At 36.2% G+C, this 15648-nt stretch overlaps 2 protein-coding genes across 2 annotated transcripts; both read right to left on the reverse strand.

Moving 5' to 3' along the window:
* Positions 1-6315: 6315 nt before the first annotated feature.
* Positions 6316-7689, reverse strand: LOC137738137 (F-box/kelch-repeat protein At1g23390-like). Its single transcript, XM_068477766.1, has one exon. It carries the CDS (start codon positions 7609-7611, stop codon positions 6469-6471), a length of 1143 nt encoding a protein of 380 aa, XP_068333867.1. The 5' UTR covers positions 7612-7689; the 3' UTR covers positions 6316-6468.
* Positions 7690-10685: 2996 nt separating this feature from the next.
* Positions 10686-14469, reverse strand: LOC137736883 (ATP-citrate synthase alpha chain protein 1-like). Its single transcript, XM_068476191.1, has 13 exons — positions 14319-14469; positions 14092-14198; positions 13487-13663; positions 13210-13371; positions 12972-13052; positions 12738-12789; positions 12538-12652; positions 12336-12417; positions 11770-11865; positions 11561-11662; positions 11333-11449; positions 11106-11222; positions 10686-10989 (listed from the first exon to the last, which is right to left on the reverse strand). Exons 2-13 carry the CDS (start codon positions 14188-14190, stop codon positions 10918-10920), a joined length of 1272 nt encoding a protein of 423 aa, XP_068332292.1. The 5' UTR covers positions 14191-14198; positions 14319-14469; the 3' UTR covers positions 10686-10917.
* Between the last annotated feature and the right edge of the window lie 1179 nt (positions 14470-15648).

Genomic DNA, 15648 nt, shown 5'->3' on the forward strand with positions numbered 1-15648 from the left:
GGAAAATTAATGAAAATGTCCTGAAAACTTTGAGTATTAACGATAAAGACAAAATAAAAGGTAAAGTGAATAATACCATGATTGATTTTTTAATGTAAAAATATCGTTTTTCGTTAAAATGAAAAGTTCCGAAAACTTTTCATTAAAATTCCCTATTTTCTTTGTATGGTTCTGAATTTCTCAATCAAACTACACAAGATCATGCCTGATATTTCTTCGTATCATGTAAATCATTGTCGTCCAACTCATACCAAACTTTCAAGGATGGGGAATATAATAATACTATATGGATATGGTGATTTTGTCCAACAGCTATTCGACCAACACCTTACCAAAGCATGATTAGGTGGTGCCTTTTGCAACTTTTTCTGCTTTCAAAAGAGAAACAAAAGCACAGCTTTGAATTATGACGAAAGTGCCACTTTCAAAGTCGCATTAGCCTACTCCTCCGTCACGTTAATTTCTGCTTAATTTTTTTATTAATTTTAATTAATCTCAAGTTTTACTTCGTAGTTGCATGGCTAATCAATTTTTTGTTTTATTTTTTTTTCCAAAGTCTCCAAGCAGGTAATGGTAGCAATCCCAAACCTAACATACGTTCACTCAACTCAACAATGATAAATAATAAATAAATAAATAAATAAATAAATAATACGTTCACATCCCAGATTAAATAAATTAAATTGTACGTCTTTGAAGTACCTAACCTATCTGGGAAATTAAATAAGAAAGGAAGAAAAATGATTCCTTTTTTGGGCCTGTGAATTAGATATTGGGCTACCGGGGCCCACTTTGAAGTGATGTGAGCTGCGGTGGTGGGCCAATAGCCGAGACCAAACAATATTGCCACACATTCTTCTTAATTTGTTTATTTATTTTGAGATTTTCCCAACCAATCTCTGGATGGTGTGACGCAGCGCTGATCTAACATTGACAACGATGTTTGCTCAATCCCAACTAAAATGAGAGCAACTTTTAAAAATGTAATCTTATTTAGGAGAGTGGTTTATATGTCACATGCACACAGTTGTCTAGTGTTTTTTTTTTTTTTTTTTTTTTTTTCTCAAAAGAAAATAGGATTAGTTGATAGTTTCGTCATGATAGTCTATCTTTTTTAGGTCCAAAAAGACTCGCATAAGCATCTCAGCTTCTTCTTGACCATCATCTTGTGATTTACCTGCATTTGAAATCGAACCCAAGATGTGTTTGTGAAATACGGCCATGAAATTCATTCTCAATAGAACGTCACAGTAGCATATATCTATAAATTCTATACCATATGAGTCATTCTTGTCATAACAATAATGTACTCAGGTCCTAAAAGTTATTCTTCACCGCCATTTTCCTGATTCATGAAGATGAAGATTGTTGTACTTATCGATCACCACATGCCATTGATTCTATGAGTAGGCAGTCTGACCAGTGCTCACGAAATTTTTATTATTATTTTCAGTCGTTTACAAGAGGCCCGAGGGCCCAGCCCATGAAATAGCTTCAGGGATTGAGTTTTACAAAGAAATTGAAGCCCAAATTAGGAGTCTTTTTGGGCTATAGGGGAATCCGTAAAGGCCTACGTTGAGACTAATATTTTTGTTTGTATGCAGTGGCCGTTATCAAGTTATCAAATTGGACCCAAAAAAAATGTTTGTACCTTCCAATTAAGAGCATTTTCCACTATTTTTCTGTTGGCAGTCCCAAAAAGGAGTTTTTTTTTTTTTTTTTTTTTTTAATTATTTTTTTATCGCTTATAGACAAAATTTAGTCTCTAATTTCACAATGTCATTTTTATTTTATCTTTCAAATTTATCAGAAAACCAGATTGCACATACCTAAATACCCTTATAATAAAACCGTAGTATAACCATAAACTAAAACCGATTTGATATTATGCGTTTGTTCAAAGATGGAAACTAGAGTCTGGAGTTCAACAAAAAAAAAAAAAAGATGGAGACATCAGAGGCTCGCCTATATAAGTTCTCAACGGAAAACACTTCAGTGAATTGGATAGCAATTAAAAGAGGATTAACGTCTATAATTTCTTTGGTTTTATATTGTTATGCGTTTGTATATACTCGTGTCAATTTCTTGCAATTAGGTTTTAACTTTCAAGACATATTACGGCTTTTTTAGATTTTTCAGTTAAAATTCACCTTTTCATTCTAATTGGTACAGAAAAAGAAAAATAAGCAATTTTTATATCATTTTTTCAGAGTTTTTTTGTAAAACCGTATTTGTCCATTTTACACTACCAATTCGCACTTCTCTATTCTTCGCCAACACTCAAAACTGACCACGTTATAAAAAATGTTGCACTTACAAGTGAAGTCACACGGTAAACGAGGAATACTAAGATATATGAGTTTGATGGAACTATTTCATAAGAAAAAAGGGCTAAATATATTTTCCACCCTCAAAATTTGAAGTGATTCTTAAAATGAGTCACGAAGTTTTAATTTTTTCACATTACCGCTTTAAAGTTTTGAAATTGTATCCATTTACACCTTTGTCTATTTGAACTTCCAATTATCCATCACATTGATGAGTTTTTTTAGTCAATATGGTACAAACGTGAATTACATGTCAACCCATTATGAATTTTATGCTCATCATACCATCAATTTAAATAAAATTCACATAACTCATTAGACAAACTGTGTAAATTAACACAATTTCAAAATCTTAAAAGGTAATGCGAGAAAGAGGATGCTGAATGTGGTTAGCCCATGAATAAAAGAAGATAAGAGATTTTATTTCATGGTCCCATGGCTTTGACGATTCGAAATTGTTGTGATAGTACAGGAAGAGGATGTTGCAGTCATGCAACTGCATACGCCTGCAGATAGGATTGGTATAAATGCTATTTGGGCACAATATTGGCCCTTGTCAATTCATGCATACGTTGCTGATTGATACAAAATGTATAAAAATCGGTTTGCTTGCCGTTGACAATGAAGCTTGACTCTCCTAATTGATACAAGATGCATAAACATCACGTGACGACTATTGTATACGAACGATTGTTACAGAATACGATATAGTAACATTCAAAATTTTCTTTATTGCTAATACAGCGAGTGGTGTAGCGGTGATTGAGTTTTCAGTAATTTTTTGTTTGTTTAGCATGCGTTTGTTGGATCACTGGAGAAGATGCACAATTGACACATTCTTATACTCGTGTTTTGTTATTAATAAATTATAAATATCACTTCCTTAAATTATTTTGTGAGTTTGAAAGACGGTAGAAGGTAACGACATTGGTGCATCGATTCATTTATTTGTTTCAATTATTCGAAATTCGTAAATAATGAATTTGATACTAGATTATTATGACATGTATTTTATGTAGAGTAAATCAATTCTTTCACCTTGCTTGCCATCCTTTACTTTCCCAATAATGTTCATAGCATGATCAAACACATATATTGCAATGCATAGTTCCAAACTCTAGATCTATCTGTCCACTCAGCAGATTTATAACTGGGGCCATTGTACGTTACCCTTATCTGAAACTAAGATATTATGTCACATCTCGGCCCAGAACCCCCATTATATCTCGGGCTCGACTCTATCGTAGCACGATATTGTTCGCTTTGGGCCCCGACCACGCCCTCACGGTTTTGTTTCTGGGAACTCACACGAGAACTTCCTAATGGGACACCCATCCTAGGATTGCTTTCGCGCGAACTTGCTTAACTTCGGAGTTCCGATGGAACTCGAATCCAGTGAGCTCCAAAAAAGCCTCGTGCCAGGTAGATATGAGAATGTACATATAAGGCTTAGAGGATCCACTCCCCTATGCGATGTGGGATGTTACAATCCACCTCTCTTAGGGGCCCGACGTCATCGTCGGCACACTTCCGGCCAAGGATTGGCTTTGATACCAAATTGTCACATCTCGGCCCAGGCCCCCACCATATCCCGGGCTCGACTCCACTGTAGCATGATATTGTCTGCTTTGGCCCTTGACCACGCCCTCACGGTTTTATTTCTGAGAACTCACACGAGAACTTCCCAGTGGGTTACCCATCCTGGGATTGCTCTCGCGCGAACTCGCTTAACTTCAAAGTTTCGATGGAAACCGAAGCCAATGAGCTCCTAAAAGGTCTCGTGCTAGGCAGAGATGAGAATATACATATAAGGCTTAGAGGATCCACTTCCCTAAACGATGTGAGATGTTACATATTATGTATGGATATATTTGCTTCAAATTAAATAAAAATGGAGAGGGGTCACTTATTTCGTGATCCAATTGAGATTCGAATACTTGATGCCAACATGAAGAGGATGTTGCAGGCTTGCAGCCATTCATATATTCCAAGTGGATCGTTTCTGCTGGAATATCTTGACCGTTTTAGATTCATTTGTATTTTTATTTAAGATTTGGTATTAAAAGTATTTTATTTAAAAACGTTTTTAATAATTTTAAAAATATTTTCAAACAAGTTCTAAAATGTTGATCGTTTAATCCAACCACTATATGTATCAAATTTGAATAATTTTTAATAGACATTATCTTTGAGAAAAGACAAAAAAATTGACTTTTTAATTATTCTAGGAGGAAATGGGCTTCATTCAATGAAATGCCTTGTTTGGTTAGCAAAAGAGGTAGCTTACTTTCTTAATCCTTGCACTAAAAGCTTATACCGAAAAATAAACGATTAGATCATTTAAATATCATTTAATCCAACAATCATATATATACATGATCGAAAATAGCTATGTAATCAAATTCAGCTAATGCTAGTCAAATTTTTATTGGTTACAACTACATCACCACCTCCTTAACTTAGCAGACTTAAGTTGCTCATCAATCTGCGGCTGCTTCCTGTCCTGCCTATTGTCTGCCAAGACCCCGAATTTCTCTCCGGAGCTCTTATTCGACACCCAGCTGTCGGATTCATTAGCCTTCGATTGTGACTCTCATTTTGTAATGAGCAATATTATGAGATTAAATTGTAAACAAAATTTTGTAAATTAAATGACGTAGAAGTTAACAATTTAATTATTACTTAAGCGTTGAAAAACATGCTCATTTTCTATTAACGATACATCATTTAATTTGTAAATTTTGTATTAAATTTAGTCTAACCATCATTACTCTTTTGTAATTCATCGTTCCATTGTTCTTCTTAATGGGGGTTGTTGGATATGGAGCGTAATAATTCATCTATTGAAATCTTTCTAAACCCATCATTACTTTGTGATTCCCAACCTTCCACACACCCAAAGCATGATAATTCATCGTTACCTAACGGGTAATGCTAAAATTATTAAATTTGTAGGTAAAATTTTGTAAATTAATTAACATAAAAATTGATGATTAATTTATTATTTAAACATTGACAAACATATTCATTTCTATTCATGATAAATCATTTAGTTTACAAATTAAGCATTACCCTTATCTAATTCATAACCCTAAATCAGACCAAGAAGATGATGTTTTTTGTTTTGTATTTATGTTTTTAGTTTATTATTTATATTTATTTTTAGCTTTGTTGGTTTAAGTTTTTAAATCGTTTTAAAAGATTTTTATAATAATCTAGGTGGCACCATATGAATTTTTTTTTGTCTATCAATTAGCTAACATGATCCTCTTTGTGATGATCATGGAGATTTGTGAATCATGCAGTCAATTTTTGTCGATACTGTTTGTATTTAATTTTAAATAAAAAAAATTTAAAATGATTTCTGACCACATGATGTACGATGAAAGGACACGATTAACAGATTCTTCGGATTTCCACAAGGAGGATCCGGATTCCCACAAGGAGGATCCGGATTCATCAATTAGCACACTTACAGAAAATTTGATGAAAGTGAAAGAACCAAATTAATAACCACCACGGGATGACCGAGTGGTTGGAGACAAATTTCAGACATGTATTTCATACGACACATCCTGAATTGGATTTATGGTGCTAATGGATCACAAGATGGTGGTTGGAAAGGCTAAAATGATTATGTGTGTCTTCACGTTCTCTAAAATGATGGACTTTCGTGGTGAAATCACCAACTAATCTCCTTTTGCAAGAAAAAAAATAAAAAACAACAAGGAACTAAATTAATTGATTGATGAAGCTTTATATTTCCAGTACTATTTTGACTAAAATGTCCAATTTATGGACCAACCGTGATAAAAGATAGAATTCTAACGGTGTTCACCACCAAAGTTTAAATCTAAATTTTTTCATGGGACTATTTTTTGTTACCCCATGAAAACCATTAGTCCAGTTTAAGCAAATTTTAAACTGAATCAAATAACGTAGTGTTAATAATTGAATTATTAGCATTACCCTTTAATGTACATGTGTCACGATTTTTTCGATTTATTAAATTCAACGAAAGCTCTCAAAACAACATAGTTCTTGGTAAAATAATAGTATTCCATATAATTCTTTTAAAAAATAAAAAATAAAAAATTCCTTATATACGATTAATCTTCCGCCATGATTCTTGCTGCCTTGTTCAAACCACTTTCAGCGCTCCAAGTTGTACGGCTTTATGCAAATCCGGTAGACCAACATTCGAACACTTCACCACCAACTTCTGCATTCGGGTGCCGTCGTTCACAACCGCATTCCCTACGCTCCCCCACCTGCACCCGCCGTCGACAAGCTCGCAGAGGATCAGCTCCTCCGGCGACCAAGTGTTATGCAGGCACACCATATCTCTCGTGCAGCTCATCGAAACCGTCCCCGCGCAGTCTGTCTCGCCCTTCAGCTTCTCCACCATCGCCGGCGGCATCTCCCCGATCAACGTTTTGCACTCAAGCGACACCCCGTTCACTTCCCACACTTTCATGGTTTTCAAATTCCCCGCGCTTCCGACCGCCTCCACCAAAATAAAGCGGCCATTAGCGAATCCCGTCACCGCCCCGAACACCGTCCTGTCGGGACACAGATCGTACGGTCCACACCACGTCTTGGAATCGGGATCGAAGGTGTAGGTCAAACCGGTGTTTTTATCCGTCACGTACAGTTTGCTGTCGTCAACGGCGACCGAGAGCCACGTGGAGGCAGCAGAGTCCTTGAGGATAGCGGGCATTGAGTTGCACGTTCCCCATGTGCGCTCCCTCGTGTCGTAAATTTCGACGGCCAGGGGGTCGTCCTCGTAATCGCAGGTGCCGCCTGCGACGACTATGCGGTGGCCCACCAGCGCGACAATCGGGTCGGTGCGCCAGACCAACGGGGCGTCCACGTGGTTCCACGTGTGGTGGAGGGGGTCGGTTGAGAAGGCTAATTTGGAGGGAGACAGCATGTAGAGGAGCGTGGAGTGGGAGGATCGGAGGGTGGAGATGGATTTCATGGACGGCTGAAAGTGGATGTCGATCCAAGCGTGCGAGGCAGGGTCGTAGGCACGTGCGTTGATCTTGTAGGGAGACCTGATCGTTTGGGCGAGGACAATGAGCCAGGGCTTGACGTTTCGGTTGAGGTGGCGGAGGGAGGAGGAGACGGCGCGGTTCCAGGACTTGGACACGTGACAGGCAGGAACGAGGTAAAGGAGAGGCACGTGGTAGAGTATGGCCTCTAGGATGTCTCCGTAGAGTGGAGCTTCTTCCTGGTCTTCGATGCTGGAGATTTTGGTCGGAATTTGAACATGCAACGCCATTGCTAATTGTTTTAGAGAGAGAAAAGAAGGAGAAAGAGGGAGATGATTAGTTTGAGTGGGAAAGCTGTGCGTGGCCGGATCTTTATATAGGGAGCGTGAAGTGGATATAATTTATACTTCCTTGGCTAAGGCTAGGCTTAACTTCGATATATATATATTTTTAATAAATGACATGACCTACATCAAATCAAGTTTAACAAAATAACTTTACCATAATAAAATATAAATAATAATATAATTTAAATTCATCTTTACGATAATAAAATTTAAATAACTTTTATTTATAAATGATAAATAATACTACTAAATCGTAGTATTAATATTGCTAAATCTTAATATTAAGTGATATTAAAACTTTAATTTGAACAAAAAGAAAATAAAAACATGTTAATAATTCGTTTGTTTTTTTAATGTTAGAGAATAAAAAAAACAGAGAAGCGTGAGGTGACCGGTGGAGAGGGGCGGGTCAGTGGACCTGACCGCGACTAGATATTGGTGAAGAAATAAAAACAAACAATAAGAGAATAAATCCACGCCGTCCATTTTGGGGCTTCACTACCAACCAACCTCATTTTTTTAATGATTCAATCCAGAAGTAGTATAATCCCAGAGAGGTGTAGATGACCTAGCCAAACAGAAGTATTAGCCAGCCAACCACCTTGGACAAATTTGTCCAGTCCAAACTACACAAACGAAGACTTCTTGATTCAATATTCCATATTCAAAAGGGAAGAGACTTGCTAGGGAGCCACTGTTTGGTCTTAACTTATGAGTCATGACATGCATCGATTCTTTATGGATTCAAAATACCATGTTACATATATGAAGGGAAACTTATATATAAAATGTTTACCTTTATTGAGACATCTCAGTTCAATAATGCATCGTCATACGAAAAAAAATTTACACAAAATAATGCATTATTGAACTAGAGTGCCACGTAACAGGAAATTATCAGTTCCATGTCGATGCTTCCCCTAACATGGGATCATTTAAGTTTAACCACTTCGGAAAAAAGAAGCCATCTGGATATGGATGGCATGTATCAATTGTGTAATTCAACTTTCTTCTTTTATCTTATTTCACTAGGTAGAAAATCCATTATACATAGAATTAGTAGCCTCTTTACACGTGCTCACACGTATGAGAGAGATTCCTTTTCTAATTACGTGTGCTACTTGCCCCTTTAAGATGTGTTGTGTTAGTTGTTTTCTTTCTCATACTGAGTCTAAAATAAAATACAACATACAATTGCAAATAAAAGGAAATATAACATATCTAAGTCGCATGTAAAATGCGTGAAAAAAGAAAGACTCCATGAACAAATTAAACAATTCATCTATGATATTAAGGTGAAGAGTAAGAATTCATAAACATCATCTTTTTCTTACAGAACCACAAAATACATCTCACTTCTATCACATCTGTTTGAATAGTTTATCTTATTAAAAGTTGCTTTTGTTACCAAAATCTAAAGAAATAGAAAGTTTTCAAACGGTCAAACCATATACCCATATCCAAACGAAAATGCATCACTTGTAGCTTTCTCCAGAAGTTTTTCTTATGGGGATTGCTTTGATTTTTCTTCTACTATCTTTGTTGCAAGCATGGTAATGGCATCATTGTATTGTGTGGTAAGAGATGATGTAGCGTCAAATAACTTTTATTTGATATTTTGTACAGAGGAGAAAGGCGATAACTAGATCAAACTACTAAATCAAATGATTAAGCAACTAAGAAACCACATAATTCAAATTAAGTACCTGTAAGAATTTTGACCACGTATAACATTTGGTTGGTTCATGTTTTTTCTTGTGATGTTTTGCTGTTTGACTCAATAAATCACAGATGCTGCTGATGTTGGGATGAGAGGCAGTGCAACAATCTGTCCCAAGAAAAATTACAGCTTGCAATTGCACTTGTGTTAAATACTCAGCCAAAAGATATAAGAAGCTTAGAGATTATAATCATGCTACCAACATTTGACCCAAAACTGAAAGGAAAAAAGTTGAAATTCCATGCCATGACACATAGGAGATGATCGATAAAGCAAACTCTGCAATTTTTAATTGAAAGATTGAAAATGGCTTCAAATTTAACTGAATATCTAAAACAACTTTTAAAGCTAATTATATGGAAGAAATGTAGAGAAAAGCAAAGTGCTTCTACCCCAGGTTTGATGCTTTGCAGATGTAGTGTTTAAAACATTGGTATCTATGGAAATATCGATGTACAAATTTGTTGAAATATCAACGGATATATTGAATATCAATATTGATACCCGATGCTTTCGATAGAAATGTTGGAAATTTAAAATGAAACTTTAGGAAATGTCAAACATTGGTTTGGACGAAATATAAAAGTTTCTTCGATATTTAACCGATATGTCGAAAATATCGACAAAATCTGTTGATTTTGGCCTAAACTTAAGATTTTTCCGGATATTGGATGAAGTTTAGATTTCACCACCCTTTCCATATATTTTTTCTGATTTTTCCGATAGTTTCACAAAAATATCGACAGTATCGAAGAAATTTCACACACTACTTATATATAAGACTTAGTTTTCTATGTTCGCCAACGGCTTTCAGAGAGCACCAAAGGTGAGTGTGGATCAGAATGTACTCAATCCCTCAAGAGAAGGGCACGGCCATTTGTGCATTCTGCTCAGTGCTTGAGGCTCCGGGCACTTGTTTGAAACTGAAAATTAAATTGGGCTAAATATTTAGGTCTTTCTAATTTATTTGTTGAAGGGGATTCTCATGTTTTGATTCGGTTGCTGCGTCGCTCCCTTGGCGTCTTTGTTCTTTGGTGCAGGATTTTACAAGTATTTTTACCGATCTTCGGGTTACTCGCCAAGGGGACTTTTTTTTTTTTTTTTTTTTCGTGAAGCAAACTTGGTAGATGATGAACTTGCGACGTTTGCGTATCACAACAATGACCTCTAAATTTCCAGTGAATGTGCCTTGTATGCTGTTGTGAGATTTAATGTCCATAGTTGATAGTTATCCCTCTGGGATCTCTTTGCAAGTTTGTTTTCGTCTTTGAAGAAAAAGGGTTCATATGCGCAGAAATGAAATGAATACCAACGTTAACTTTTTTATTACGGTAATAAGATCATCATACAACATCATCACGTTATCATTTACCCATTAGCACGTAAAAACTACATTAGCTTGGCTTAGGTTTTTGATAGAACGTAATTGGTTCAAGGATTTAATGAAGACGCGAAACTTGCCACAAAAGAAAAGAAAAGAAAAGAAAAGGAAAGAGGAGAGCGAGAGTGCGAGCAATCTGAACGATAACTTATGCAGCAGCGGTGATGCACTGAATTGCCTGTTTGCAAATACCTGTCATTGTTGCTTCGGGTCCATAGACCTGCAAGGGAACACAGAAACAGAAGAATAAATGTCAGACAAGTTCTTCGGAAATGAATTTTAGAGGGAGCTCTGCATGTCTGCCTAATCAGTGGAGATTTGAAAAATATTTGGTACCTCAATAGGGAGGCCGACTTCCTCTGCAAGTGCCCGCATTTTTGCAAGCCCCCTCTGGTAGTTGGGGCCTCCTCTCCTGACATAAAGATGCATCTGTGCGGCTTTAAGCTTAGATTCCTGGAGTAATCAAATATGGCATTGTCAATTTTTGCACTTCGAAAGGATAAGAACAGAACAACATTATTCGCCCAAAAAATAAAGGATTTAGACTAGAAGATTAAGCTCACCTTCTCCTTCAAGGCACGAATAATTCCATTGAATGTTGCAGCAACATCGGTAAAGTTAGCAATACCTCCTCCAATTACAAGGGCTCTCTTACGGCCGTCAGGTTCAGAAGTTGCACACTGCACAAGGCATAAGATTAGTATTAAACAACAAAATGTGAGGTGCATATGATTGTGTGGCTTGACGTTTATGAAGAATAATTAAGCAGGGGAAAAATGAATTGTTCTTACATCAATCACAACTCTGGCATACTGCAACACCTCCTCTTCATTGGGTGCTCCACTGTATTCGGCATAGTTTCCAAGCTCATCAGCAAAGCCAAGATCTCCAACCTGGCCAAAGAAAATCATTTTGGTGAGCAATTAATGCCAACGAAACAAATGTCAAAAAGCTACAACGCTCAAATCCAGTTAAACTTCTAAATCTTATGTACACACACCGTGTCTGCGTAGATGACACTTGCACCTCCTCCAGCGACCATAGTCCAAATTCGCCCCTTTGGGTTCAGAACTGTGAATTTCAAAGATGCACTTGTCTGCAAGAAAATCACAAATAAACTTAATAAATCAACAATTGCAGGGCTACTAAAATGGATGTTATCCAATGAGATGTGATAAAACGTTACCAATATGAAATTACAAATGAGAGACATTAAGGACGAGGTCTCCAATTTAAAGAATAAATACAGGCAGACCAGTTGACTGGGAAAAGAGGACCTTTATTCCTCAAAGGTCAGAAAGCTTTGAACTTTATAATACAATCCTAGCGACATGCATTTAGAATTTTAGATAAACCATAACAGCAGGAATCCTCTTTCGGGCTACATAGTGAAAATGGAAGACAAACTAGGAATCAGCTGACTTCTTGGTAGTGCCAAGAAGACGCAACTTCCTTTCCTAGATAGAAACAAAGGATTCGGAACATCTAGACACATCGTATTTACTGATTATTAACAGAAAGTATAAATACATTACTCATATAAAATTCGAGGGCTTCTGTGCGTACCTTTTCATCTAGCCCGTGAATAAATTTCTCTGTAGGACTCATAACTCTTCCAAAAGGCATTGGGAATTCAATACTGCCCCACCTGAAACATAAAAATAATGTAAGTTGGTATTGAAAGTGGTTTGCTAAAACATTAGTAAATAGCTTGGCATATACATAACAAAATAGAGAAGGTAAAACAACTGAAGTGAATGAAATGTACTTCTTGAAGTTCTTGAAAGCAGCAGTGTCATCCAGCTCGCCTCTCATATCCAAAGGATATGGCTTTCCATCAACCAATGCGAAAGGATTCATCTCCAGAAAAGTGAAGTCCAAATCTGGAACATAATGATAATTAGCAAAATTGTTCTTACTTCTAACAACTCGAGTACGAAATGGAACGGTCAAAAGTTTTTAACACACCTTGAAATAGAGCAAATACGGCTTTGATAAAGTCCTCAAGTTCTGCTTTGATCTATATTCAGGAATAATGATTGTCAATGATTTTCAATTAAATTAAAATGAACATGAACTCAACAGAGAGATAGCATATGATTGACACATTAAGCAAAATCGAGTACATTATTTGTTTCTTCCTGGTCAGAAGTAAACCATACAGAAATGATACCAAAATACCATATCAATAAAAGGACTTACCTCCAAGGGTAGGGTTGCAACAAGTGGAGCAGACACTTCTGATGAAAAAGCAACTCCAGTAGGGACAAATATGGTCTTGACCTGCACAAAGTATACTTCTTTTAGACATATGGAGCGTTAAGGTGGACGAATAGAGCTGATAGCAGATGCACTTCTAGGAATTTTTATCTTTTTGTTGAAAATAACAAAGAATAGCATTTGAATAAGAACTTGGTAACAAATTCACATCCAAAAATACCTTATCCCAGTTCTCCTCAATGTCAATTCCTCCACATTCGGAGAAGCTTATGCTGTTTCCAAGTCGGTCTGAGACAATATTAAGGTAAAACTCTTCATTGTGGGGAATGAAGGGTTCGACAATGAATGTGGTTATTGGTCCCTTGCAGCCACCCATCTCGACCTGAAACGCCAAAAGAATGAAACATGTAAGTGAAATTCTCGATTCTTACGAAGATCAAATACAAAACACACATAAGGAACTTATGAATTGATGAAACAATGTGAAGATAAAATACCTCTTTGCCAAGGCGCTCCTTCACAAATTGGACAACTTGAGCAAAATCAAGATTCAAGGCAACCAAACCGCTCTTCCCACGCTTTCCGAACAACATGTCAGGCTTCACAACGAGTTTGGAAGATGAAAGCCACGATTCCTTCTCCAGCAGCTCATTGACATCGGTTGTTTCGGTAATCTGAAAAAAAACACAATTTAATTACAATTTCCAACATAATTTGTATTCAGAAACATCATATTCACTTCTTAATCGGCATCATACAAACAGATTTGTAAAATCTTAAACAACTCAGTTAAGAAAACCAAAACCCAAATGCGATAAAATTTGATCTAAATCAAAACCCTTTTAATGATTAAGTCTATTAAGCTCGGATTAGATCTATAATAAAAACATGATTATCCATAACTAGCATTTAAACAACAGCTTAACCACATAATTTCATTTGATTTATTTCCTAATATCCCAATGACAACGAATAATCTTTCAAATTTTTCGATATGGAGCGCCAAATTCTGAAACTTGAAGATCTAAAAGCTCAACACAGAGTAAATCCAAATCGAAGAAACAATAAAAATTAAGAACTCACAAAAACAAAAAAAACTCACTTGGGCAGATTTAAGAGGCAAATCGCGGCCGGCGAGCCTCTTGAAGTGCTCCTTCAACAATCTCTTGGAGTCGTACTCTCTGATCTTCTTGCGTGCCATTTCTCAACCTGTTTTTTTTCGCGCACAGATCAGAATCAATTCAATCAAAGATCTCAACTTTTTTTGAATTTGATCAAATGGGTATTTGGGTTTTCAGAAATGCTGGAGGAAAAAAAAAAAAAACTTACCGTTGAAAAATGCGTGTTAGTTCCGATGAGAGAGAGGGAGAGGGAGGTTGAGGTAGGTAGAGGTAGATGCAGAGCAAACTCACAACTGAAGTCCACCAGCCAATGGAGGGGTGTATTTATAGCTTCCCAAAATTATAAACGCAAATCTAATTTTCTGTTAATTTGATGTTTTTCAAGGGTTGGTTGGTGTGGGATTATATTTAATTTTTAGCGGCAACTTAACAGACACATGCGGGCACCTACCGATTTGGACCGGGGAGTCTTCAAGCACAGCCTGTTTTTGTAATTTTGTACTGGAAAATGATTCACTGCTTCGCGGAATACGGTTGGTTTCTGTTTTTGCGGGTGGATCACCGTTGATTGTTTGTAGTTTCCTAACATCAGTGTCAAATGCCCCTAGCTCTAGTCCAAAAATGGGAACTTAAATGTGCAGACTTTTATCGTTTTTCTAATAATGCAGTGGGTGATGGTTGAAATTTTTTTTAATGATTTAAATAAAGAGTATAATTGTTAACTGTCACATTATGTGGTTTATAAAAAATAATCTAAAAATTTAGGCTTTTTGTACCCTGTATATGTATATGTGTGTGTGTGTGTTGAAAATTGTGCACAATCAAGCCCTCAAAATTTATCCGAAAACAGGAAAATCTGAAAGGGCTCGTTTACTTTAATATTGATTTAGAGAAACAGTATTATCATCAACCGTTACATACTGTAATTTGCAAAGTATTTAGAAGATCATGGTACACACAATCGGCCCTCAAAATTTATGTGAAAAATAGGAAAATAGGAAAATCTAAAGGGCGTCTTCAAATTCAGTTCGAAAATTTGGTCTTCATATCATACTTATTAAAATATCGTATGAAAATTTGTGTTGTATGTATGTATATTGTTTAATTTTTTTAATAATTGTTACCAACCCCAATCAAAGCTTTTGGCCTTAGTCAACACCATACAGCAGCTCTCCCTAGTTGACTCAGTAAGTGCCGCTACAAGTTGCTAATTTAATTAGTCACTATTGTGTGTTCTTTCTTCCCATTAGGCATTAGCCACAACAAACAAATATTTTTGTATATTGCGGATTGAGGTTTGGGAGGATAACCGTATTTTAACGTTAATTATTATTATGTTAATACGAATTTGTCTACTCGCACATTGTATTTTCATAGCTTGAGCCGCTCATTGTAGCTCAAACACAAAATTTAAATCGTAAAATTTGCTTCGGAAATGAGTCATGGATTCATGAGTTTTAGTTTATATTCAATAGTGGATCAGATAATAAAAATGGTCAAGTTATTTGATATATATCAAGATTAGTGGTGATATGTTT

Source organism: Pyrus communis, chromosome 6, assembly GCF_963583255.1.
Source record: "Pyrus communis chromosome 6, drPyrComm1.1, whole genome shotgun sequence".
Lineage (NCBI taxonomy): Eukaryota > Viridiplantae > Streptophyta > Magnoliopsida > Rosales > Rosaceae > Pyrus > Pyrus communis.

What these genes read in the sequence shown, in the direction of transcription:
- LOC137738137 (XM_068477766.1), bottom strand. Translation starts at nt 7,611, where the DNA reads ATGGCGTTGCATGTTCAAATTCCGACCAAAATCTCCAGCATCGAAGAC.
- LOC137736883 (XM_068476191.1), bottom strand. Translation starts at nt 14,190, where the DNA reads ATGGCACGCAAGAAGATCAGAGAGTACGACTCCAAGAGATTGTTGAAG. An exon ending in AGGAGCGCCTTGGCAAAGAG is followed by an intron (nt 13,372 to 13,486) that starts GTATTTTATCTT and finishes TTGGCGTTTCAG; the next exon opens with GTCGAGATGGGTGGCTGCAA. An exon ending in TTCACGGGCTAGATGAAAAG is followed by an intron (nt 11,866 to 12,335) that starts GTACGCACAGAA and finishes ATTTTCTTGCAG; the next exon opens with ACAAGTGCATCTTTGAAATT.